The sequence below is a fragment of the Equus asinus genome, chromosome 6, assembly GCF_041296235.1.
Source record: "Equus asinus isolate D_3611 breed Donkey chromosome 6, EquAss-T2T_v2, whole genome shotgun sequence".
Classification (NCBI taxonomy): Eukaryota; Metazoa; Chordata; class Mammalia; order Perissodactyla; family Equidae; genus Equus; species Equus asinus.
Window position 1 is genome coordinate 64322523 of NC_091795.1, and position 25017 is coordinate 64347539.

Genomic DNA, 25017 nt, shown 5'->3' on the forward strand with positions numbered 1-25017 from the left:
AAACTTCAAAATGAGAAACTTTCCACTCGTCTAGGCCTCATCAAGGGTGAACCTTGTTGATAATGAGATAATGGAAGGAGAACAGAACAGAACAGAAACAATTGGAATACGTATCTCTTCATTGTACTTGCAATAAGTTTCACAAATGCCTACAGAGGCAGTCCTCTTCCTGTGACTTCTGAAATTTCAAAAATTCATTGTATTTGTGAAATTTCAGAGTCCACTAAGCTTAAATTTCCGCACTTAATACTCGTTTTAACACTGAATCACCCATGTTCATTCTGTGCCCCTAATATTAGAAAGAGGTCTGGAAACGACTCATCACCTTACCAGCACATGCATCTTTTTATTTGGCAATAGCAATTGCGAAACATTGCAATCTGCAGAATGTAACAACGCTGGAGAAATAGTTAAATCCTGACCCCTCACTAATGTTATCAAAATTATACATCACACTAGTCACAAATGCCAAAATAAAATAGAAAGTCTTAACTTCGGTTTTATTTTTTTAATTGGAAAGAAAGACTTTAAGAACATTTTGCATTATATAATTTAAAAGAACTGTGTTGTATATCCTGAATGCATTTGAACATAGTAGACTATTAAAGTATAAAAAAAAAAAAAGACAGCCCAAAGTTTCAAAATGAAGTATTCACATACACATCCAACCTAGGAAAACCAAAAAGAAATAGGTGAGGAAGGCAGAAAAGCCAGCTGGGTAGAAAGTCCCTTGTTACAACAAAGAAAGAAATCTTTTCCCTTGGATCAGTGGATGAACCACTAAAATGGTTGATTATGTCCTAAAAGATGTCTCAGGCTCGTGGAAAATAAGGTTGATACTCACATTGTAGGAGTGGAGAAAAGGGCTAGAAAAGCTATTGAGGTGCTCATACCAGTTCCCACTGTCTCTTCAGACCTCCCATCACATAATTCCCCTGTCAATTGTCCTCATCCCTCCCCACCTTATCTATTCCAAAACAGAATTCCCCAAAGCAGGTCTAAAGCAGCCATCAAAGACCCCAGCACCAACAAAGACACCTGTTCCTCTGAATTGCCATCTTACTAAATAGTACCCAGAGCCACACCACCGCTCAAGCCTGAACCCTGGGATTCCTCCTGGATTCCAGCCATCCTCATCCCCACATTCAACCCACTGCCAGCTCCACCTTCTCGGATCACTAGCAGCCCTGTACGTTTCCCACTTCAGGCCACCAGCATCTCTATCTAGCTAACTAACTACAACAGTTGCCTAATTTTTTAATCAATCTCCAGTCCATTCTCCACAGTGATAAAATTCAAATCTGATCAGGCTATTTCTCTGCTTAAAAATCTTTTACTGGCTCCCCTGTTACCCTCAGAATAGAGCCCAAACTCACAAACTGTTATGCTCCTAAAGTGACTCCTCCTGATTCCAGGATTAAATCTTAAGGAAGGAAGGAAGGGAGACAGGGAGGCAGGGAAGGTAGACTGGAGAGAGGAAAGGAGGAAGACACCAGCCGACAAAAAAATCTGACTCTTCCCCAAGCCTCCAACTCACTCCCACCCGCCACCGCACTTCACAAGGCGGTCACATTAAACTATTTTCAGCTTCTCCTTTCAGGTCTTGCTGAAATGTCATCTTCTCCCAAAAGCCTCCCCCAACCCCACATGTCTAGGCCGGGGCCCCTTTTAAGTGCTCCCATGACATACAGCACAGTGCTTTTCATCCTATGTAATAATTGCCCATCTGCTTATCCGTCTTCCAATTTGGGCACAGCCCTCTGATGTCAGGGTCCATATCCATCATGTTCCTAGTTACATCCCCGGGGCCTAACTTGATGCCTGGCACATGGCAAGGGCTCCCTAAAGATTTGTTGAGTGAATGCATGAATGATCTAGAAATTAGGAAGACAAAAGGAAAGAATGGAGGTGCTTGATATTTCCCTCCTTCGCCAACCAGTGGTGACTGACCACAGAAGGATGGGCACATGCTGCCTTGACTCCTATCTTCTTGGAACGTAGATTGTGCTTTTCACTACCCTCTTCATTATAACAGCCCTTCCTCACAACGGAACAATGCGTGCACCTGGTAGAGAATGCAAATGGCAATGGTATTCACATCCACAAGCACCACTTCCTGGCTTTCCTTTAGCATGTGGGTCAGAATTTATTTCAAGCAGAACCTTCCTTCTCTCTATCCATGCTCCACTCCTGACCTTAGTTTTCCTTTACTCTAAAAACATAGTCCGGGGCCAGCCCGGTGGCGCAGCAGTTAAGTTCACACATTCAGCTTTGGCGGCCCGGGGTTCGCCAGTTCGGATCCTGGGTGAGGACATGGCACCAATGGCAAGCCATATTGTGGCAGGCATCCCACATATAAAGTAGAAGAAGATGGGCACGGATGTTAGCTCAGGGCCAGTCTTCCTCAGCGCAAAGAGGAAGATTGGCAGCAGATGTTAGCTCAGGGCTAATCTTCCTCAAAACAAAACAAAACAAAACATAATCCTCATTGATGTCATTCTGAACTGAGTGTGTTAGGTGAGGAAAAGGCTCTGTATCCATTAAGAAATTATTAAAATGTTTTAAATGGTTTTATTGCACTTGTTTTGGTTTTTTAAAAATCTTTCATAAAGCAACACTTCAATCACTGTAACTTGCCTTGTAAAATAAACAATTATGGAAAAGCAGACTGGGCAGCCAGTCCCGTGGCCAAGTGGTTAAAGTTCCAGGCACTCCCCTTCAGCAACCTGGGTTCGTGGGTTCGGATCCTGGGTGTAGACCTACTGCACTCATCGGCCATGCTGTGGAGGTGACCCACATACAAAGTAGAGGAAGACTGGCACAGCTGGTAGCTCAGGGCTAATCTTCCTCAAGCAGAAAAAGAGGAGAATTGACAATGGATGCTAGCTCAGGGCGAATCTTCCTCATAAGGAAAAAAAAAAAAGGAAAAGACAAGCAGGCTGTTGGGAGAACCTGCACAGGTGAACTATGAAACATCAAGAGGGCTGAACGTCTAGCGAAGCAGCAACAGGGGGTCCGCCCTGAGGGTGGGGATGATTCTGGTAATGATCCTCTCATGAAGCCATCTCGGGGCTCCCTGAACTTCCCATGGCCTAGAAGATCTCTCCCCTCGGGTAGTAAATAACTTCTCAACAGAAAAAAAATCAACAACTGGTGTCCATTAACCACCATGAGCGTAGAGCCAAAGCAGAAAATCAATGTGGACAGCCCGAAGTTTCTCATGTCAGAGCCTGGAGTGGAGGCAGCGACTCTGAGGGAAAGGAGCAAAGTGCTGAGATATTTTCACTTCCACGACCAGAGTTTGCCTCCTCCCCAGCCCTACCCTGCCAGCTGGAAGCTTCCTGGCAGATGGTGGCCTCCCACCTGGGCCCTCTGTGAACTGAAGGCCAGCTCCCGAAAGAGTCCTGGGACTTCTGAGTGGTGCCAGCTAACAAGCAGAGTCCTGAACACTTCTTGCACGACCTTTGGCCCAGCCCCTCCCCACCCACCCCTCCTCCCAACCTAAGATGATGAAAGATAACCACGCCAAGTGGACCAGCATGCTGAAAAGGAGCAAGGCTGCAGAGAAATAAGGGGCCACGGAACCAGGAAACGCACCACTGAATTTCCCCAAACCACATGGACCTTAAAACTCGTCAGACCAGTTTAAAATTAGCAATACCCAAGAGAATTTATTAACGCAACTTTTATGATTCATTTAGATTCACTCCAATTCTGAAGTGATAAACGACAGCAAGAGCACTGTATTTATTTTCCCAAAGTCGGGAACAAGTACCCTCACTGCTCCTCAGTAAAAGATGGGATGAAAGCAAAGACGTAAAAACAGCATCACGTAGGAAAAGGAGAGCTGAGAAGAGTTGAAGGCTTGGGTTAAGATGATAAGGAGTTTGCTGGCTCTTCCTGGTATGAGGAAACATTTTCTGGAAAGGAGGCTGTTTAACGTACGTCTACAAAGTGCTTTCTCATGCTGGTCCCATTTTGTGTCGCAACAGACAACATTCTGGATTGTTCTGTTTGTAGTTTATGATGAAGTCCAGTCCCCAGGATTCATCTGTTTTCCCCCTGGTCAGCCAGCCTCAGAAACTCCCACCTCACCCCTTCCTTTCTTTGTCCAACATCCAACCAGCATCGAATTGGAAGCAGGTATATGGATGACGTGAGGAATTCTCTGCCTTGCCGGGCAAATGCAAATTAAGATATTGGATCTATAACAGGCATAATGCAAACACAAAAATCTCGCTACCCAAAATAATCACGCCTCTCATCCGTTTCCCAGACAAACAGTACAACCGCCGGCTCCGTGTGCCTCAGCTTCATCCGGATGAGGCCCAGAAGCCTCAGAACCCCCTCAAGGGCACTAGGAGCTGAGATTCTAAAGACTGACTTACAGCCTCTGGTCTCTCCACTCCCTGGAGCAGTTCCCCCCACCGCTCCCACTGCCCCCTTCAGGAAGCAATCTCTCTTTTCCATTTGACTTTCCATAAAGAAGCTGGAGTTTTATTTTTCCTTGGCTTCCAATCTGTGTGTTGGACAGTGCCATAAAATTCCTTAGTAATTTATGGCCTGTTTTTCCTTTAAAGTGGAAAAGCACTAATCCCTCACAGAGTCGGGAGACGGTCCCTTCAAATGTGAGGTAATCTAGAAATACGTCCCTTCAGCACGGATGAGCCAGGTCCTGAGCCACTGTTGAAAGTTTCCATGAAGACCCTGGCCCTTGACACAGAGCATGGTGTCAGTAATAGCCTAGTCACAAGTGAGTACATGGTTGGAAAGATTCCTCTTAACCAAAAAACTCGTCTCCACCTGCCACTGACATCTGAAAATTCCAGAGGTAGAGATGCCGCCCTCTGGGTGAAGGACTGCCTCCTCTACGGCACACTCTTCTCAAATGCCAGCTTGTGTAAGTCATTATGTGCGTAGGCCTCAGTGTAAATGAGTTTATCAGCCAAGAGGAAGCCAGGAACCCTGACAGGGCACAGGCTAGGAGGGGCTCTCAAGGGCATGAAAACCTGAAATCAATCTTTGCCTCCTTTGCATTTTTGCTGCAAGTCAGCCCCAAGGATCACACTCAGATCTTTGCAAGTAGCTTTTTCGCAATCTTTTCTAGTAAATGCAAGGGAATAAAATATTAAAATATGCCCTCACAATAGAGTTGATTGGTAGCAAACAACCTGGGTCCTGAAAAGGAACAAATGATTTCTGAAGAGAAGGAGGAAGAGTTAAATTGCACTTGGATAAGATTCAGCCTGAGCCGATTCCGGAAGGAGGAGGAAGGCCGGGCCTCCGGCCTCAGCCCGTGCGATTCCCTACGAACCGCCCAGGAACCAGAACACTGGCTTTGCCACTGCATTAGACACGTCATTGGCTAAAGACAGAGAAGGACGAACTACCAGAACATCATTTAGAAAATCCTGCTAAGGAGGGCGCTATTTGCACTGCTATTTTCATAGAACATCCGTCCAGCCTCAGCTTTTCTCCCTTCTTTAGTCAGACGCCTATAAACAACACTCAGGATCCTACTGCTAAAAAGAAAGTTTTAGCCTTTATGATGAAAATATTAACAAAAACTAAAAATGATCCCTTCCTGCTCACCACATTAGTCTCCCTCAGCCTATAGCCCCAAATACGTAGCATTTGCTTCAAATAGCAGGGGTCAGATTTTCAGATAGTGCTTCTCAAATGAGATCCAGAGATGGAAATACCGTCCCCAAAACAGTGTTGCATGAGCAAATGAGTCTGGGAACACTGTTCACTCAATCGCCATCCTGGTGACTGATGGAAATTAGCATCATATGTTAGCAGATATTAAAGGCTCTGCAAAGGCCTGCAATAAATGCTTAGCTTTATTTAATCCACCATTTTCCAAATCTACTTGATTACAGCATTCCTTTTTTGAGTGCGTATGACCTACTAATTCCTTTTCTTCTGTGAAACACATTTTGGGAAGCCTTGCTCCAAGGGAATAATTACAACTTGAAAGAAGGATCTTTCCATTACGGTAGGCTGAATTACAAAGGAAACGTATCCTGACACTCTAGAGAATTCTGGAAGTGGGGGGAACAAAAAGGGGAATCTTTTTTTAAAAAAAAGGTCAACCCTCAACACGGTTTTTACTATCCCCTTGACATGTAAAGACCAACCCATGAGGAACAGGCAAATGGTGATCTCAACCAGACTAGCTTCCATTCTTGTCAGCTCTAACGGTGGTCTGATCAACTGCCCCAAGCTCAGTCAATAGCCGAAGAGCATTTTGAAAACATAAATAAATCAGCCTCCCTTATTAAAAGGTCTAGACACATGGTATTGACATTAACCTATGACCAATAAACTGGATGGTGGATGCTGACGGATGACGGAAGCCTGGTCGGGACGTGACTGATGGTTGGACCCAGTGTGGGAGGGCCATACAAGCAGCTTACTAGGAATCAGGATACCTGTTTTCTCATATTTTCTCTGTCTCTACTGGATTTTTTACTTTGATCAAATCACTTCAGTTCTGGGCTCTTATATTTTGCCATCTATACATGAAGATTTAATGAATATCTTTTATTAGATAGCAGCTTCTACATTCTTTCAATGAGAAGGAAAATGTTCCATGGACCTTTCCCCTACTTGATCATCCCTAAGAGAAAAAGAGAGAGAGAGAGAGAGAAAAGGAAGAGGAGGGAAAGAAGAAGGTAGGAAGGAATTCTGATTCATTTGAATGCCTTTAGAATAGAGCTTAAATGTATAAATATCTAATGGTATTAAAAGTATAATGGTATTGATATCAATGTCTTCTGGACTATGCTCTCGGCCTCCTGGACTCAGTGTGTTTGGGAGAACCACACACCTGTGCATGTGCAGTAAAAAGCCCTGTCCTAAAACCCAAGAGACCCCAGTGCTCGTTCATCTGCCTCAATTCATCATATTAACTTCCCTGGGTCTTGTTATCCTCAAATGTCAGATCAGGAGAGAGCACGTGTATTTACTACCATACAAGTTTAATGGGAGAATCAAAAGAAAAAGTACAGATTGTTGAATAATTGTATTAACATCGTGCCGTCCCATGAGGGGTGAGGTGAAAACACATTATTTTCCAAAGACCCCACATTCTTGATCAGAAGGTGCAAAACTGTCCTGCGTCGGCTGAAGGGTCGGCTGAAGGGTAGCTAGTGCTGGGGTAACCCACCAGGCTTCACAGGGCATGCCCGGAGCTCTCTAACTTTGAGTTTCCAACAGTGCAGCCCAAGAACACTGCTGCCCCATTATCTGATACTGACCACCACTGGCAGGGGTTTCGGGAGATGGGGGCACTTGGAACAGGAGGCATTTCAGTTCATCAGGTCACTTCTGCATCCCACATTGTTACAGACTTGCTCACTAAGGAGTAGCTGGGCAGGTTTTTTAGAACCAGTCGATCATACCCATTCTTCAAAAGCCACCTCCTGCACAAAGCCTTTACCCCCTTGGCGTAAACAATCTTACATTTGCCTTTACAGAATTGTTTGAGTGAGCAAATCGTAAGCTTCTTGAGTGCAGCGTACCCTCTCGTCTTTACTTTTTTATCTCCATCTTACTGGTACTCAATAAAGTCTATTGAATTAGAAATTGTGTTCTAGGCCAACGTTTCTTAAATTATTATTTTTTTACTGGGACCCACAGTTAGAATTAAGATCACCATATAAACAATATTCCCATAAATAAAACTGAAGCAGAAGTTTCATAAACCAATATTTACCCTTACTGCATTCAATGCATTCTGATCATTTCTAAACTGTTCTATTCGATTGCCATATTTAAAATTGCTGTTTGAGATCCGCTTAATTGATGTCATGACCTCCACCGATGGGTACTGACCCATAGTTTGAAAATCTAGTCAAGATGTGCTCTTATTCTCTTTTTCTCATGTTTTTCTCCCTCAAAAAGAAAAACAGATCTACAAAAAGCAGATAAAAACTCTAAAAGTTCTGGGGCCGACTCGGTGGCGCAGCGGTTATGTTCGCAGGTTCCACTTTGGCAGCCCGGGGTTCGCCGGTTCGGATCCCGGGTGTGGACACGGCACCACTTGGCAAGCCATGCTGTGGTAGGCGTCCCACATATAAAGCAGAGGAAGATGGGCATGGATATTAGCTCAGGGCCAGTCTTCCTCAGCAAAAAGAGGAGGATTGGCGGCAGAGGTTAGCTCAGGGCTAATCTTCCTCAAAAAAAAAAAAAACTCTAAAAGTTCTTAACCGATCTAAATTTGGAAAGGGTCGAATGATGCTCACTTGCCTAAAATCCAAATCCCATTAGAGAAGGCACCGTGGCAGCCTGACGGTGTGTGGGCATCCGCAGGTCCACCTCTGCGGCCACAGGAGACAAGCTACCATTTGGATCTTACATGATATTAGTGTAATATACATATATGATTGATAACTATAAATGGAATTGATTACACACATTATCTTCATTATATACATTTTGGCTGTTACAGATACTCCCTGCCAGGTTGCTTTCCAAAAAAGGCTTCACTAATTTATTCTTCCACCGGTAAGTTAGGACAAGACCCAGTTTCCTCTCACTCTCAAATTGATGTGGTCAGTCTCCTCAAGTGGGCATTTCTCCTTTTGACAGTCCTGGGGGCAGGCTCCTCTGGAGCCCCCACTGTACCCAGCACAGCCCCAGGCAGGCAGCGGGGCCCCAGCGGGCTGGCGGGCAGGCAAGAACTCACGAGCACAGCTCTAACAAGGGCATGCTCACGTGAACTGTGTGCAGCTCCGTCTGGGCTCCAGATCTTCTCGCTCAGGGAAGGGCTTTAAAACACAGTCAGGACGGGCCTCACTTATTCTGCAGGCGCCCAAGTCTTCCTTAGTCTGAAAAGCTGCCGCACATCCCACCCACAAGGGGACAACCACATGACTCCATTTTCCTGCTTGTTTCTCAATCACTGTCTTATCTGTCTTCCTCCCTCTTTCCCCTTAAAATAGTTGGCTTTACGGTTGTCTGTGCACAGTCATATGATAAGCAGTGATAAAGAAAAATTTTTAAAGAGCCAAGAAGGGAATCAGGAAGCAAAGAGAAAGAGACACGTTCTCTTGTGCATGGGGCTGGGCTCCTAAGACCCCAGTTTCCTAGAAACAAAGGCCCCAGATCAATTTTAAATTTTCAGCCCCGACAACATGAAAGAATGAGGCAGACTGGGTAAGAAACCCAGTGCTCTCAGTGTTATCAGGGACCTGGCGAGATAAGATCCGAGTTCCACTCTAGTCTCCACCAGAAGACAACCTCCATCCCCAATTTTCCCATCTGCAAACTTTGGACGCAAATGCCATCCCCCTCCCCGATTCCCAAAGTTGGTTTATCGTTATTACCTACCTGGGTGGAACATGTTACATTTTTCAGGGCTTTATTAAATGTCCTGCAACCAATGAGGTAGGCAGAGCCAATAGGACTACTCCCATTTCACAGTGGAGGAAACTGAAGTTCAGAGAGGTTACATTTCTTCCCCAAGGTCACACAGCTCATTAGTGGTGAAGCTGAGTTGATAAAGAATAAACAAGCAAACTGTGAATGCAGCACTTTGTGAATATATACTGGCCTACAAAGGCTTGAAAGCAGGCAGCAAATACAAACTTGCCAAACCACAGTCATTTCCTACGTAATTCATTAAAATGAGAACTATCACCTATCCAAGGTATGCCCCTCAGATAGAAAGCATGCCCCAACCCCAAGTGAGCCTCAGACACACAGAATCAAATCAAACAGACTCTGACAGTAACATAAGTCCCAAACTACATAATTGACAATTTATTTTTTATAATAGAATTCTAACAATAATAGTAACAGCTAACATTTTTTCTGTACTTATCACGTGACAAGCACTTTTCTAAGCACTTCTATGCATTATATGGTTTATTCCAAACAACACAAACAGAGATTATTGACCTTGTTTTACAGATGAAGAAATAAAGGTTCAGAGAGGTTACACAATTTGCAAAAGGTCACACAGCTGGTTCAGTGGCACAATCTGGATTAGAACTCGCCTCCCTCTAATGAAAAACCTTTGCATTCAACCTTGAGGCCACCTGCTTCAATATGCAGCGGCCGTGCTCCATCTTCCCCCCCCTTTTTTTTAAGTCAAAAAATATGTACAATAATAGGGGAAACTATGTGTGGGGATGAGGAGGTATATGGGAACTCTCTGTACTTCCTGCTCAATTTTTCTGTAAACATAAAACTGCCCTAAGAAATAAAGTTTATGAATTGAAAAAAAATAATGCCGAAGTAAAAGGAAAAGATAAAAATCCTTCCCATGTGTCAGCACCCTCTCTTGTGTTTTTCTTTTTTAAAGTACATACATACAGATTTATGTGAATGTGTGTAACTTTTTAAATATCATATTCTTCTCTGTCACGGAAGAAAGGAGAACACCCCAGAACAAACATCTAAAGAACATCTATTTTTTAGGTAAACATTGTTTTAAAGTTACAATTTATTTAACTAATCAAACATGTATTATGTGCAAGGCAATACACAGGCCAAGTGTTAGCACAAAAAGGCACAAGTTTTCACCCTCAGGGACCTTTTCTGCCTCCGTGAGAGAAGAGAGACAGAAAGCATCCGACCGGCAACGCTAGGCATCAATAACTTTCACGGAGGGCACAGGTAGTAAATGTGGCCAGGATTCCAGGGGCCCAACGAGCTGTGGCCTGGAGAGCTCTAGGAATGATGCCCAGGGAGGAGGGAGACGTGGATGCGCGGTCAGGGATTCCAGGAATGGGGACATGGGGCATGGAGCGCAGAAACAAGGCCTCGGGGAGGAGATTCCTAGCACAGAGGAAGAAGGATCCACTCACAGAAAGTGGGGGCCGGGTGCAAATCATGCAGGGCCCTGAGCGTCTGGCAGGCTGATGAGGCGAGGCTCCAGCCTGTAGGCAAGCAGGGAGGGGGGGACAATCGCTGGTTCTGAGCACCCCACAAGGGTACATAGTGCCATGATCCTTACACAAATCCCCGGATTCTGGAGAACCAGACTAATAAAGATACGAAAACCAATCCTAAAGCTGGCATCGCGAATTAGTACTCAGGTACCTGGAACTTAAATGAGATATTCATTTCTAACATGAAAAAAATATTTTTAAACCAGCGAGGTGTCATGGCTGGAGACTGCACACTTTCTGTGAATAGAGCCTGAGACCCACTGTGGGAAAGGCAGAAGCCGTGGGGTCCTGTGTCTCACAACAGGCCAACAGGCTGGACTGACCTTCAGACGTGAAGGGAGCAGGCTGTCTCTGTGATTCTAGGGGTTCTCGAAAGGGGCCCCTGATCAAAAACGTGTTCCCTACTTTGGGCTAATGCTGGAATTATTTTAACAAGAGGCTAAATCTTCCGTTTTAAAGGGACTTCAAATTTCCCTCCTCTGCCCCCACAGAGACAAAGAGATGACGGGCAGCTCCTTTCCTGGGCGCATTTCATTATTGGGGCTGAGGAGCATGGGGGCTCAGGGCAATCACTTTAGCAAATAAAAAGATCAGGTTCCCAGTTAAATCTGAATTTCAGGTAAACTATAAATACTTTGTTAGTTTAAGTATCTCCCATGCAATATTCAGGACATGTCTACAGTAAAAAAAGTATTTGTTGGGGCCAGCCCTGAGGCCTAGTGGTTAAGTCCTTTTTTTTTTTTGGAGGAAGACTAGCCCTGAGCTAACTACTGCCAGTCCTCCTCTTTTTGCTGAGGAAGACTGGCCCTGAGCTAACATCCATGCCCATCTTCCTCTACTGTATATGTGGGATGCCTACCACAGCATGGTGTGCCAAGCAGTGCCATGTCTGTACCTGGGATCCGAACCGCTGAACCCCAGAACACCAAGAAGCAGAATGTGTGAACTTAACTGCTGCGCCACCAGGCCAGTCCCTAGTGGTTAAGTTCTAAATGCTGTACTTCAGCAGCCGGGGTTCACTTGTCAGCCATGCTGTGGAGGCATCCCACATACAAAATAGAGGAAGACTGGCACAGATGTTAGCTCAAGGCCACTCGTCCTCAGCAAAAAAATAGTAAATAAATAAAATTATTTGTTGTTTATTCAAAATTCAAAGTTAACTGGGCATCCTGTATTTTACCTGGCAACTCTGGGCTCAGGGCACCTGAAAGAAATAGGATGGAGTCATGGAGGATCAAAGGATACAGATGCAGGAGCTTGGGTGCCAAAAACACACTTTTTTATCTATTTCAAGATATGGTGACTCTGCCAAAACTCATAGTGGCTCATCAAGAGGACACAGAGTTGATGCTGAAATGCCCACACTGTCACCTACATGTATCTCATTTAATCCTCCCAGCTACCCTACAGTTTAAGAAAGATGACTATTACTAATCCTTTTCCTAAAGTAGGAAACAAAAGTTTGAGGAGTTTAAGGGAATTTTCACAAAGTCACAAAGCTACAAAACAGAAGCAGCAGACCTCCTGCTCCTGGGTGAGTACTGAAGAAAGGAAAGGACTTACATGGCCGAAGAGGAGAAGAAAAGGCAGTTTCTGAGAACTGAGCCTTAAAGGAGGTCAGATGAGCTACCTGCTACGTTTGTTTTTGTTACTTCATGGTAAACTATCTAAAATGAAATCTGCACTTGAAGATCGAAGGTCTTAACAGAACATTAACAAGTAAATGTACAGCTCCTTACAAGCACGGAGTAATCTTTTCAAAGGCTGGCTATTCTTCAGCTCCTACTACTCCTTAGCAATTCCAACGTCCTGGTCAAAAGCAAAGTCCTGCTCCCTAAATGGAGCACCTTTGTGCGCCACCTCCATTTGGGCTGAGACAACAGAGCAATCAGTGCGCACTGTATTAGAGGCTGGGGTTATGTAAGAGACACATGGCAAGAAGATGAAGTCAGATGATTTGGCCCGGAGAAATGGGACATACACCTGGACCACAGCAAAACAGGCTGTGAAAAAACCTCAAACCTCAGTTACCGCATTAGGCTCACAAGCTAATGGAGGTGAAGTTCAGGTCAAAATGCAACACTTTCTCCGCTTTTTAAAAATGCAAAAGGGAGCAATGAGTCAGGCAGATTCATCGACTGGGACCAAAGCTAGCCAAGGGCAGGTAATCCATGTTCCCCTCAACTCCCACCTCAGGGGCCAGCGAAGAAGGAAGAAGTGTAGAATTCTAGTTCTGCACACTTGGAATTCAGCAAACCCTGAATTCCTGTTTCCTGTTGCTGGCTCATTTCAGGGAGGGAGGGTAGTAGGGACTGGAAAGGTTTTGCTCGAAACTCCTCAGTTGGTAATTACTGAACAAAATCTTCAGACAGAAACACAATTTTACCGGTATCTAATAGCAAATATTAATTGCAGATATTTACCAATAATAATTAGTTACCATTGATTAAAAACTTGCTAGAAGCCAGGCACTTCTACATGTTTCATCTAATATTACAATAACTCTACAAGATAGCTATTATTCCCAGTTTATAGATGAGGAGACTCGTACAGATAGGTTAAATCATTTGCCCAATATCATGCAGCCAAAACTGATAAAACTAGAATTCAACCCACAACGGACTGACTCCAAAGCCCAAACTACTTTTTTAGATCTGTGAATTTAGACAAGCCACCACTCAACTACAGGAAGGATGCTACAAAGCTATTCTCCATCTCTATGAGGCCTATCAAGAAACAGATAGAAGAAAATTAACTGGAACCGCAGGATGGGAGATTGAGGTTAGCCTTCAAGATAGATGTCCTTGATACCCAAGAGTTCAATGTGTCATGAGTGATTTTGTTCAACACTTCGCTCCGTGCAAAATTCCTAGAACACAGAAAGTATTCAATATATATTTGTTGAATGGCTGGCTGACTAGATGGATGGATAGATTAATGAATAAATACACATTCTATCTATCACTCCCTTTCTTTGGATAGCTTCTCATTGTTCTGTTTTTTGTATTTTTTTTAATGAAGCAATTATTTTTGGATTGCATTCCTACTTTAATCTCACTGGTTCCTGACTGCCCTCATAACCCAAAATGCTACAATCTGCTTGGCTAATATTTTTTATGCTCTTCTTCCAATTTAGAGGGGTTCCCTTCCCTGTCTATTCAGACTGCATTTTCTTTAAGGCATGGCTCAAAATCTTACCAAGAAGCCTCTGCCAACTATTAGAACCCACATTAACCCTCCCCTCCTGTGAATTCCTACAGTTCTTCAGCTTCACTGTTTCATAAAAGGGTGTTAAGCTTGAGTCCCCGAATAGCCCACATAATGAAGGTCCATTCTTTCTTTTATCTAATTATAGTGTTTTTCAAAATATGTCCACAAAACACCAGTTCTATGGTGCTAATAATTTTTTCACAAATAAGAGCATTCTATGATGAAATAAGTTTGGGAAATACGTGGTGACACGCAGAGGTGTACAAGTCCCTTTTCTATAGGCCATCTTACAGTCTTTAACATACTAACGTGCACTGGACTCTGTAACATTTCCCAACCTCTTTGACCACAGCAACCTGAAAATATTATAAGGCTCCTACTCTTTGAAAGATACTCTGGCGAACACTGGTTGATTACGTGCTCCATCCTTGCTGGCTGATTGATGATTCGCTCAGCTGCCTAAAATGGTTTAGATAATAATCAGTCCAGAAGGTGGGGCGATGGATTCATAGACTCTGCATTCTAGAAATTCTGCTTGCTTCTTTGTTTGTCTTCAGAATATCCTTTGAGTGGCTTAATGATACAGAGAGAGGGCTCCATTTTAAAAATAAACGTATTTTTGTGGGTCTTGAACACTAGGTAAAGAAGGAAGCTATCAAAAATTGCTTAGTGGGGCTGGCCCCGTGGCCGAGCGGTTAAGTTCACACACTCCGCTTTGGCGGCCCAGCGTCTCGCCAGTTCGGATCCTGGGCACGGACATGGCACCGCTCATCTGGCCATGCTGAGACGGCATCTCACACAGCACAACCAGAAGGACCTACAACTAGAATATACAACTATGTACTGGGGGCTTTGGGGAGAAGAAGGAAAAAAAAAAGAAGAAGATTGGCAACAGATGTAAGCTCAGGTACCAATATTTTTTTTAAAATTGCTTTATGATCTTGATCACAATAATAATGAAAGATGAGGAAGGAAAAAAAGCATAAGGTGGTAGTTTTTCAGGGGAGACAAGACTTAGCTTCATCGAGAAGAAAGACAAAATGTTATCAAGCGCTAGGCATAATCAAAGCCAAAATGCAGAGGGTCAAGTCAGGATCCTTGTTAACAAAGGCCCTACAGAGCACCCAGACCATGCTAACTCCTGCTTTCACACATGTGGAATCTAAGGTCCAACACCACTGATTAATAGAAGTCACCTGACTCCTCGTTCCATAAATTTCCCAGGGAAAGAAAAAAGTATTAGCCAATCTAACCCTGAAGAGATGAGGTCTAGGCATCCCCAGCTCTGAAAGACTCCTGATGAGCTCTCCCTCTTAGTTATAATTTTACAACCTGGTAAATTTATGTTATTCCTTGATTAATATTGTGTCTCCTACTAGATTATATGCTCCATGAGAGCAGGGACAAGCTCCTGGCATGGTGCCTGGCATATAAGGTATTCACTAAATATTTGCTAAATGGATGAAAGGATGGCTGGAACAACGAATGAACACACCACTTTGTCCACTGGTTCGCATTTTTTGGGGGGTCCGCCAACTTTCTTTTCAGCACTGTACCAGATGATGAACTTCTAGGAAGAGCAGAATCTAAGTTAGTCTGATTAAGGAGCACTGCTTCTACAAGACAGACTCCAAAGAGGCAGCCTTTTATTCAACCAACTGACGAGCGAGTAGCTTACAGGCGCTTCCTGCGTGGCTCATGTTGGTGAGCCCCCAGGGGGAAGACGCTTCCTGCTCACAGATGCTTACATCTGGCTGAGGAAAGCTGACTGGCACCAAGAGATGCTATAGTCTGAAAAAACAAACAAATTTATTCAAGAAGGACAGTCACAAAATCAAAAACTATTTTTTCCTCAATAATTAATTATAGATTTGCCAACCATGATTTTTCTAAACCCTTCTTGAACCTGATTACATTTTTAGTCTAATTTACCCCTTGGGGTCAGTAGCTCAATGAGCTTATTCCTTGCTGGCAAATAAAGGTGACTTTTCACTAGCTTAAAAACTACCTCTCTGAGACTTCAACGTGAGAAGGGACCAGGAGGGGCTGGGGGCGGGTCATCATTTCTGCGCTTGGATGTGGTAACAGGCTATGCGTCTCCTCTTCCTCCCAGGCACAATATTATGGAGCTCAATCATGTTCCCTTCAGAGTTTCCATTCTGTTTAGAGGTCGGTGAGCTACAATGACAACAATATGCTCCTGTCCTCTCGGTTCTCCCAGCACAGTAGAGACTTTTGGCCACTTCACATGCTTTCTGCCAGAAAACCCAATTTCAAACAGGTGCAGCTCTGCTGATTAGCATTATAATAGATTGTAATTACTTAACAAGCCCATATACACCCGGAGGAACTTGGAGAGAAATATAATGTTTTGCCAAGTGTAGCTTTTATTTATGTAAAATACTGCAGGCCTCCTCTGGAATTCTTTTAGTCTCAGTGAAACCCCTGGAAGCTTTGCATATGCCTCAATGAGCTCAGGCGCTGGATTTCAAAATTTCATTTCTTGTTGCTGCCAATTTACAAAGGGTTTGTATCTAAAGCCCTTATAAGAATTTAAACTTGATTTTAAACTCTGCAAAGGGAGGACAAGTGGGCGTTTTTCTTCTCCCTTCATCCCAGCATCTTGCATGGGCCCTGGGCACTCAGAGGGTATACAATTCCAACTGTTAGAAACCTCAGACTTGATGGACATGCTTCAGCTTGGTGCAAACTGCCACATGGAAATAATATAGTATTCTCTCATAGGAACATCTTCAAGGATCTCACAGACCTTTATAAAATAGAATGCCCTTTTCTTCTGCTTTCTCCTCACTTCTCTGGCCTTACTGAGAAAGTAACATAATAAGTAAAAGCTTGAACCATGAGAGTATCTGGGGAAGGAACATTCTAGAAAGATGGAAGAGCAAGTGCAAGACTGAGGCAGGAACATGGTGAATATGTTTATGGGTGTCTCGTGGGTCAATATGGCTGGGAGTGGAGTGAACAAGGTGAAGACTAGTAGGCAATGGGGTCAGAGAGGTCATAACAGGAGGTCTGACCATGTTGGCCTTGTAGATCATGGTAGGAATGTGGGGTTTTACCCTGAGATATCTTTGAGCGGAGTGACATGATCTGATGAAGTTGGGGCAAGGGGGAGAGGCTGTTGAAATAATCCAGGTGTGAGATGACAGGCACTTGTGCCAGAGTGCTTTTAGCAGAGGTATGGAAAGATGATCAGATGACCAGATTTGGGATATATTTTGAAGGCAGAGACAACAGGTGTTGCTGATGGACTGGATACAGGGTTTATGAGAATGAGAGGCGTCAAGAATGACTTCTCACCATTTCTGGCCTGAGCAACTGGAAGGATGGAGTTGCCATTTCTTTTAAGGGGAAGACTATGAGAGACTCACATTGGGACGGGAGGAAGTCAGATATACAGTTTTGGACATAAATGAGTTTGATAAATGCTCTGTACGCTACCAAATGGCGATGACAAGAAGGCAGTTGCATACGTGCATTCTGAAGCTCAAGGGCAGGTATGGGCTGGAATTAGGAAATTACAGTCAAAATCATTGAGAATGTATTTAAATCTATGAAGCTAGATGCAACCGGTACAAAACCAAAACAGCAGCTCCCAAATATCCTTATTTCCAATTACTCATGTACCTCACTAAATAATTAACCTTTGACTACAGTGGCCACAATTCCTAGACTTTCCAGAACAATCTCATTTCAAGTAATTTTAATATTTTCAAAAAGGCAATTTGTTAAATGTAACTACATTAACTTTATTTTTAGACTATGTGAGACTTTTCATATAAATACATTCACAAATCAAAGAGAAAAATATCTCTCACTGGACCATCTGTTCTGATTTGAGATTCTAAAACTATGAATAGACACATAGAACTCTTCAAATATTAATAAAATTGTTAGAATATAAAATTGCTAAGAACTTTACATGGACCCCCTTATTTCTCACAACAACGCTAAGAGGTAAAAATATTCCATTTTACAGATGAAGAAACGGGTTTAAAGAGCCAGTCACATGCCCAAAGGCAGACAACTAGTGACTGGCAGAGGCATCCTGAAGCCGGAACTCACAGATTCCAGGGAGAGGGGCCCATGGAGGAGCTGGGGAACTGAGCGAAATCTCCTGCTGGTCAAAGACACAGAGAAAGAGAAACTGGACAGACAGACAAGGCCTGACTGCCCACAAGGCCCAAGGCCCTTTAACTTCAGGGCCCCAATGCCAAGCAGCTATCTGTGATAACACTGGGGCAAAAACTACCCGTAGGGTAGTTGTTAAATAACCAATTACATACCAAAGGGAGCAATATTAATTAGATGGTAGGTATTAGCGGAGTCAGTAGGGAGTAGAGTAGGGAGAGATCTGTGGAACCTCAGCTGCTGGGGGGACAAATTCAAGGTGTAGATGCACAAAAAGCGGGCATGAACCATTCCCAGTCCTTCCACATGGCCTTTCCAGACCTTTCCCACCTCACTCTATTTAATGATGATGGAGGTTTTCAGAGACCCCTGAAAATTTCCCTACAAAAGTCATGCAGTTAGAGACATGGTCATTGAATATGAAGACCTGGACAGACTAGCAGCACATGAGACTCAGCAGGGGCATGTTTACCTACAAAACTCTCCTCAGGCTCCACCCAGGCCTCAGCATCCTAACCACTAGGGGCCTCCCCTTGGTGTCTGCATTGTAAGAATCTCCCCAAGGGATTCTGGGGCCAATGGGCAGTCACAGCCCCAGAGCCTAACCTCTCTAAAAGGGGTGTAAGCCTACCTCCCAGGGTCAGCAGGGAGAGAGAATTTTGAGAAGCCCTGTCAATGGGCTATTTTGGAAAAATGAGACAGAAACACCAGTGTTCCATTCCTTGTCAAATAAGACCACCCAACTGAAGAAAAACATTTTGCAGACTAAGAAAAACTGGCTTCTTTAGGTCCTATATAATAATTAATGCAGTCAAGAACCCTCTCTAGGGCCAGCCCCAAGTAGGTTTAGGGCACTTGGTAATGGTACCTGTAGTAGGCAAACACGCATTGAGCACTTCCTAAGGGCCAGGCATTGGGTCTGTGTACCTCATACGTGTCCATCCTTTCATCCCCCAAACAACCCATTTTATAATAGGGAGGTACTTTCATCACCACCTACTTTTCACAGAGGAACAAACAGAACCACAGGTTAAATAGCTCACCAAAGGTGACAAAAGTGGCTAGTGGTAGAGTAGGATTCAAACCCAAGCAGCCTGGCTCCAGAGCTCTGCCTTGACGTGCTCTGCTGAACCAACTCTCAAAAAACACCTTTTCGTCGTGACAGCCGTATTAGGAGGGCCTCTTCTACAGGATGAAGCAAGGGAGTGACGCGAACCAAAGAGGTCTTCAGAGGCAGGGGTGGTAGAAGAAGGGAGAACTGAGCTCCATAAATAGTCTACTGACAGGACAACAGGGCAAACTGCGGAGCGTGAACAGGACCAGCCAGCTGTGACCTGCATGCTCCACCCACCCTCTGTGCCACCGGCCGGGCCCCCACCAGCCATCCTAAATGCAAATGCAGCTCCAGCCGGCCTTGTTTCAACCTCTGCTTCTAACATGAACCCCGATACTTCTGGTTTACACAATCACGCTTACAGATCTTACTTTAGGAATTATAAAGGGCTACTGTAAAATTTCTATGCACAAACTCTTGATACATTAATTATCTGGAGCCCTCCTCTGCCCGAAATTTCTATTCTAGCCCAGTGTTTTTCAAAGCATGGTCTGGTCAAAATCTCGAGGACAGCTTGTTCGACATGAGGATTCCCAGCGCTCGTCCTAAACTACAGAACGAAAAGCTCCCTGAAGGTGGGGCAGGACGATCTATATTTTTAACACCCTCCCTAAGTGAGTCTCATGCACACTGAAGTCTGAGCAGCGATATTATCTAGTTCTCGGAAAATGAGCTATAGCAATAATGTTTAATGGGATTCGGCTTCAAGCACAAGTGAAATCAACCCATCTTTCTGTAATGAGCTTTCTCTAAAGCAACCCCCTTCGTCATCACAACTGATATGTCTCTCATTATCCGGAGAATAATTATCTCAGCCAGGCTTTTAAACATTCTAGAATCCACCTCAGTTTTCTAAACTTTCTCCTACTCTGGTGTTTCCAAACGGCGGCCCTCATATCACTAAGGATTTTAAGAGGGACCGAGAAGAACTTCTTTTCTTTGTATTTTAGAGGCCATGTGTTTATTTTAATGTGAAAGAAGCAAAAATATAACTACAATATCCAAACCTGTGATTCTATGAATACTGGGGCTTAAGAAAATATAAAGAATCAATGTTTTTAAAATATTAAAATATTTTTCATCAGTGTTTAAAAATAATAATAGCACAGGAGGTACTCAGATCAAAGTCCTAAACTGGGGAAACCTTATCCTGCCTGGTCCTTTCCGAGAGGCACCCTCAGTCTCAGCCACCCCTCTCCGTTCTCCAACCCTGACCAGCCGGCATTCTCTGCCTTTATTCCAGCAGTGTCCGTGCCCATGGAACACGGTCTTCTCTTGTACCATACCTCTTTAAATGTTACCCACCATTTCATGCCCAGTTCACACCTCCTTCCAGGAGCCCTCCAGATTCTTCCAGCTTTGCCAGCACACTCCCTTTTTGAAGTCCTTGAACATGCTTACAGTATCACTCATTTAGAACTTAATTGCTACTTAAGTGTCTACATGTATCTATTCAGTGTCATTTCCCTAGTGAATGGAAGCCTCCTGGAGGCAACCCATGGTCTCTTTTACCTCTGGGTTACCTAGAGTGCTAACTTCCCTGGTTGAATCTGAACCCAAAACAGGAACTTGGTGAATACGTGTGAATTCATGTTGAATACACATGCAGTTGAATGAGATGTCCCACAGCAAAGAGAGAAGCAGCTGTTCCGTGCCCTTCACATCTCCTTACTTCGGGCCAGACTTCTTAGCCACAGAGCACAGAGGCTGGAGCCCAAGAAACTCTACCCAAAGGTGTGAGTCCGTGGGTGTCCCCTGGCTGATGGGAATGAGAAAGGTGACCTTAGTCGGCCCAGGTGTAAGTTGTCTGTTTCCAAGGGCCAGTCTCCTCTGCTGATGCATCCTTACCCTCAGTCTGGAGGAACCGGAGGGGCCACAGCATCTTCTAGTGAGAACCATGCTAGATGAGCAAACAGAAGCAGCTCCGCTACTCCATTCATCCTGTGACTTTGGCCTTTCTGTATCTCAAGTCTTTTAATCTGCTCAATAACTGTTATACCTAATTCACACTTGTTCTAAGCCAAAAGAAATAATGATTTTGAAAGTACTTTTAATTATGGCGTACAATAAAAATGTCAGGGCACAGCACACAAACCTGCAGGGAGGACAGACTGGAGGTCAAGGGGCTCAGTTCTCTACTGGCTCATGGACAATCAGAGGTGTGGACCCTACTTCCAGTGCCTCCTTTGCTTGTCAGGTGACCTCGGGTACCCACTTAGCTTCTCTGGGACTCAATGTCCTTGTCTGTAAAACTTGCCTGTGCACTAGATGATCTGGTCTAAGGCCAAGTCCAACATGAATTTGAGAACCTTAGAGAATGATAACCAAGCAAGACTAGTGACCCCTGCACGCTCCACTGGAAGTGCTCAAAAGTGGGGAAGGTGCCCCGATGCGCCCAGGGTTCGGGTGGGCCCCAGCAAAGCCCTGCCAGAGACACTCAGACATCTCCCTCCAACCAAGATCTGTTCTGTAGATGAAAGCAGACCTGCTGTTCATCCTCCCCACTCTCTGACTTACTGTCTGACTCCCTCAACTGCATACACAGCAGAAGGCCCCATCTCCTCACTACCAGAGTCATGGTTTTTCCTTCCCCTTCTTGTTCCAAAACAACTTCAAAACCGCAGGTTTTACTGTTAAGGTCTGGCTCTGAAATTAGTTATCCCTTCAGCTCCCCCTCAGACACGCACTGCTTTCATGAGTAAAAGGACTAAGAGCCACGTGTGAAAAGGAAATGGGGAAAGAGTGGGAACTCTGGTGGTAGGAGGGAGGCAGAGGCAAGGGGCACTGGTGAGATGGAATGGCACTGCGTTCTTTGGGATTCCATAAAGGTTTGCCTGCTTCCCAAAGTGTAAGCCACAACTCTCCCAGGGTTGTACTTGGTGTGTTTGTCGGAGCTTCCCTTGTAAGACCCGTAACCATGGTTTCGGGCAGACTACATCAGAGCCGTGAGCATAAAGAGAACAGGTTTTTTCCTATTTTCCTCTAAAACTCCATCTCCTGGAAAAAAATATATGTAAGGTGATATGCCAAGGTGATTCACATGCAACCTCTGACCCTAGGACAATCATGAAATTATTTATTTTCAATAATTAGAAGGTGATCCTTCTCCATCTCTCCATGAGGGTCGGATCTCTCTCTTTTTGTGTAGACCAAAGAACCCTGAAAACGTACACACCCAGAGCCACACGTGCTCCTGGTGGAACCAGGTAACAAATCTGAAAACACCGAAATCCACTCCTAATTTAACAACTTCCCTCCAAAAAAAGCTAAAACAAGATTGCTTCTCTGGGTGCCAAAGTTGAATGTATTTGGCTTTTAGTACATGGACAGGGCCTATTTGCAAGTCCCTAATATTCTGACAATGTAACCAAGTAATCCAATCTCAGACTTAGTATCTCATTGTACAGTATCTCCAAAATCAAAACAGGGAAACAATATAATTTTAAGTAGGATTCAAAGCATTGACTTCCAATTGCTCACAAGCAGAACCATTTTTAAAATACAATGCTCATCCCAAATGGACGCGCAATGCATTGGGCAAAACAAGCTCGGCTGATGTTTCTGGGACCCTGGAGTGACAACCCAGAGGAGAACACATTTTTCTCCCTGTATGTCAGAAGATGAGCTAACCACCATGCAGCAGAATAGAAACAAGTTAGCTTCCTCCCAGAGGGAAAAATAAAACAGCTCCTTACTCGGCGATGCAGGACAATGCCAGAACGTGCAAGAAGCCTTCAGTCTAGAGCTCCACGTGCCTCTCCAAGGACGGAGGAACCCACCCACACACAATCACACGCAGCCAGCCCACCCTGCTCCTGCCGAAGGCGCCGAGTTCTCCGACAGCCCCCAGCACCGGAGGCTCGGGGCTCTCCCAGCTTGCGAGCTCCGTGAAGCACCGGCCGTCTGGATGGGACAGAGGCTTGTACCCCTTTTCCAAGTCTCACCTTCCTTGCCCCAATGCCTACTACTCCCCAACTACGAAGTGCAGTGTGCTTCCCCAAGGTAGTTGACACACACACACACCCCAGATGGCACTAAGTCCCCGCGCCCCACGACCAATGCCAAGGCCGTGAGTCTTCCTCCGGGAACCCACAGCCGGGCTCCTGGACGGGGAGGCGCCCGACTCACCCAGTCCTCGAAGTGGCGGCTTCCATTCTGCAGCAGCTCCTCAAACTGGATGGTGCAGTTGGCCACGAAGTCGTCGTAGCCGATGGGGGCATCGTGGAAGACGGCCAGCTCGATCTTGCGCCCATTGCACACATCGGTGACGAACTCGTCGTGCCAGGCCGGGCTGTTGGTCTTCTGCTTGGTGGCCGTTTGGCCGATGCGCGAGTCGTCCACGTTGAGGGCGATGTAGGGGTCCAGAAGGAAAGTCTGTGGCCGGGGTCCCACCGCATGGCGCAGCGACCAGGCTGTGGGCTTCAAGCTCACAGCCTCGCAGATTTTTATCTTAAGAAGGCCATTGAACACTACCATGGTCGGGGCGGGGAGTGGGGGCCGGGGTCACTCCGTCCGCCCCGAGGGCAGGAATGAAAAACCGACGCCCCGGCGATCCGAGCCACGGGGACTCCTGGGTCCCCTCTCGCCCCACCCCACACTCCCTACACCTTGTAGCTTTGCGCCCTGGCGCGGGCGATTCTCAGCGAGTGCATGTATTTCCTCGCCGGGTTCCTAACGGAAAACAGGGAGGGGGGGAGAGCTGGGGGACGTCCGTGTTTGGAGCAAGTCTCTCCCCCCCTACCACCAGCAGCACCTCCAGAAGAGGAGACGAGCTGTCGGCTCCGCTGCAAGCCGCGGGGGCTGTCTCGCCGCCTCGCTGGCTCTCCGGCTCCGGGCTGCGGGGAATCGGGCGCCGCGCCGGGCGCTTACCTACCTTTCCGAAACATAATCCCTGGGAAATTTCGACTCCGGGAGGGGGAGGGGGTGGTGGGACCCGGCAGGGACAAGAACCGGGGGTGCAGATTTCAACCCGGATCCTCTTCGCACACCCAGCGCCTGCCTCTGACCGCGCGGGGCGGGGAATGGACCCAGGGATGTTCAGTCTATCCGGAGGGATGCATGTCGAGAGGAAATGGTCCTCCTCGGAGCCAAATTTTTAAAAATCCACAAGCCACACAGCCAGCCCGGCCGCCTCCTTTTGGGCGAAGCAGCGCCGCGCCGCAGTCGGCGATCGGGAGGCGCCAGGAGCCCGGAATCTCACATCCGCGCGGGCTCGGGAGTCGGGGTGGCCGCCGCTCGGGCTCGGGGCGCAGGCCGGCACCGGGCGGTGCGCAGCGCGGCGGCGGGGCCGAACTGCGACTCGGCGCGGCCCCACCTCCTGGGCGCCGGCGCCCGCCCGCCGCGCTCCCCGCGTCCCCGCTCTCGGCTGCCGCTCGCTCGCCGCCCGCCCGCCCGCTCTCCCCCTCGGTCTCTTCTCCCTCCGTCGGTGTGCGAGCGAGTCTCCCTCCCTGTAATGCAGGAAATGCGCAAAAGACGTCAGTGTGTGTGTGTGTGTGTGTGTGTGTGTGTGTGTGTGTGTGTGCACGCGCGCGCGCTCCTGTGTTTGGGGAAATAGAAAGTTTTGCCGGTTGGGGGAGCAATACGGGAAAAGTAAGCCGACGGGAGGACGACGGAGAGCAGCGAGCCTGCCCGGGTCGCGGC

At 45.8% G+C, this 25017-nt stretch overlaps 1 protein-coding gene across 2 annotated transcripts in view; it reads right to left on the bottom strand.

Moving 5' to 3' along the window:
* Positions 1-23853, bottom strand: part of PRKCE (protein kinase C epsilon) — a 496436-nt gene extending 472583 nt beyond the window's left edge. For both annotated transcript variants that reach the window (XM_014833277.3, XM_044772359.2), the window contains exon 1: positions 23506-23853. In XM_014833277.3, coding sequence (XP_014688763.1) covers positions 23506-23853 — 348 coding nt within the window. The remainder of the gene's footprint in view (positions 1-23505) is intronic.
* Positions 23854-25017: the final 1164 nt, after the last annotated feature.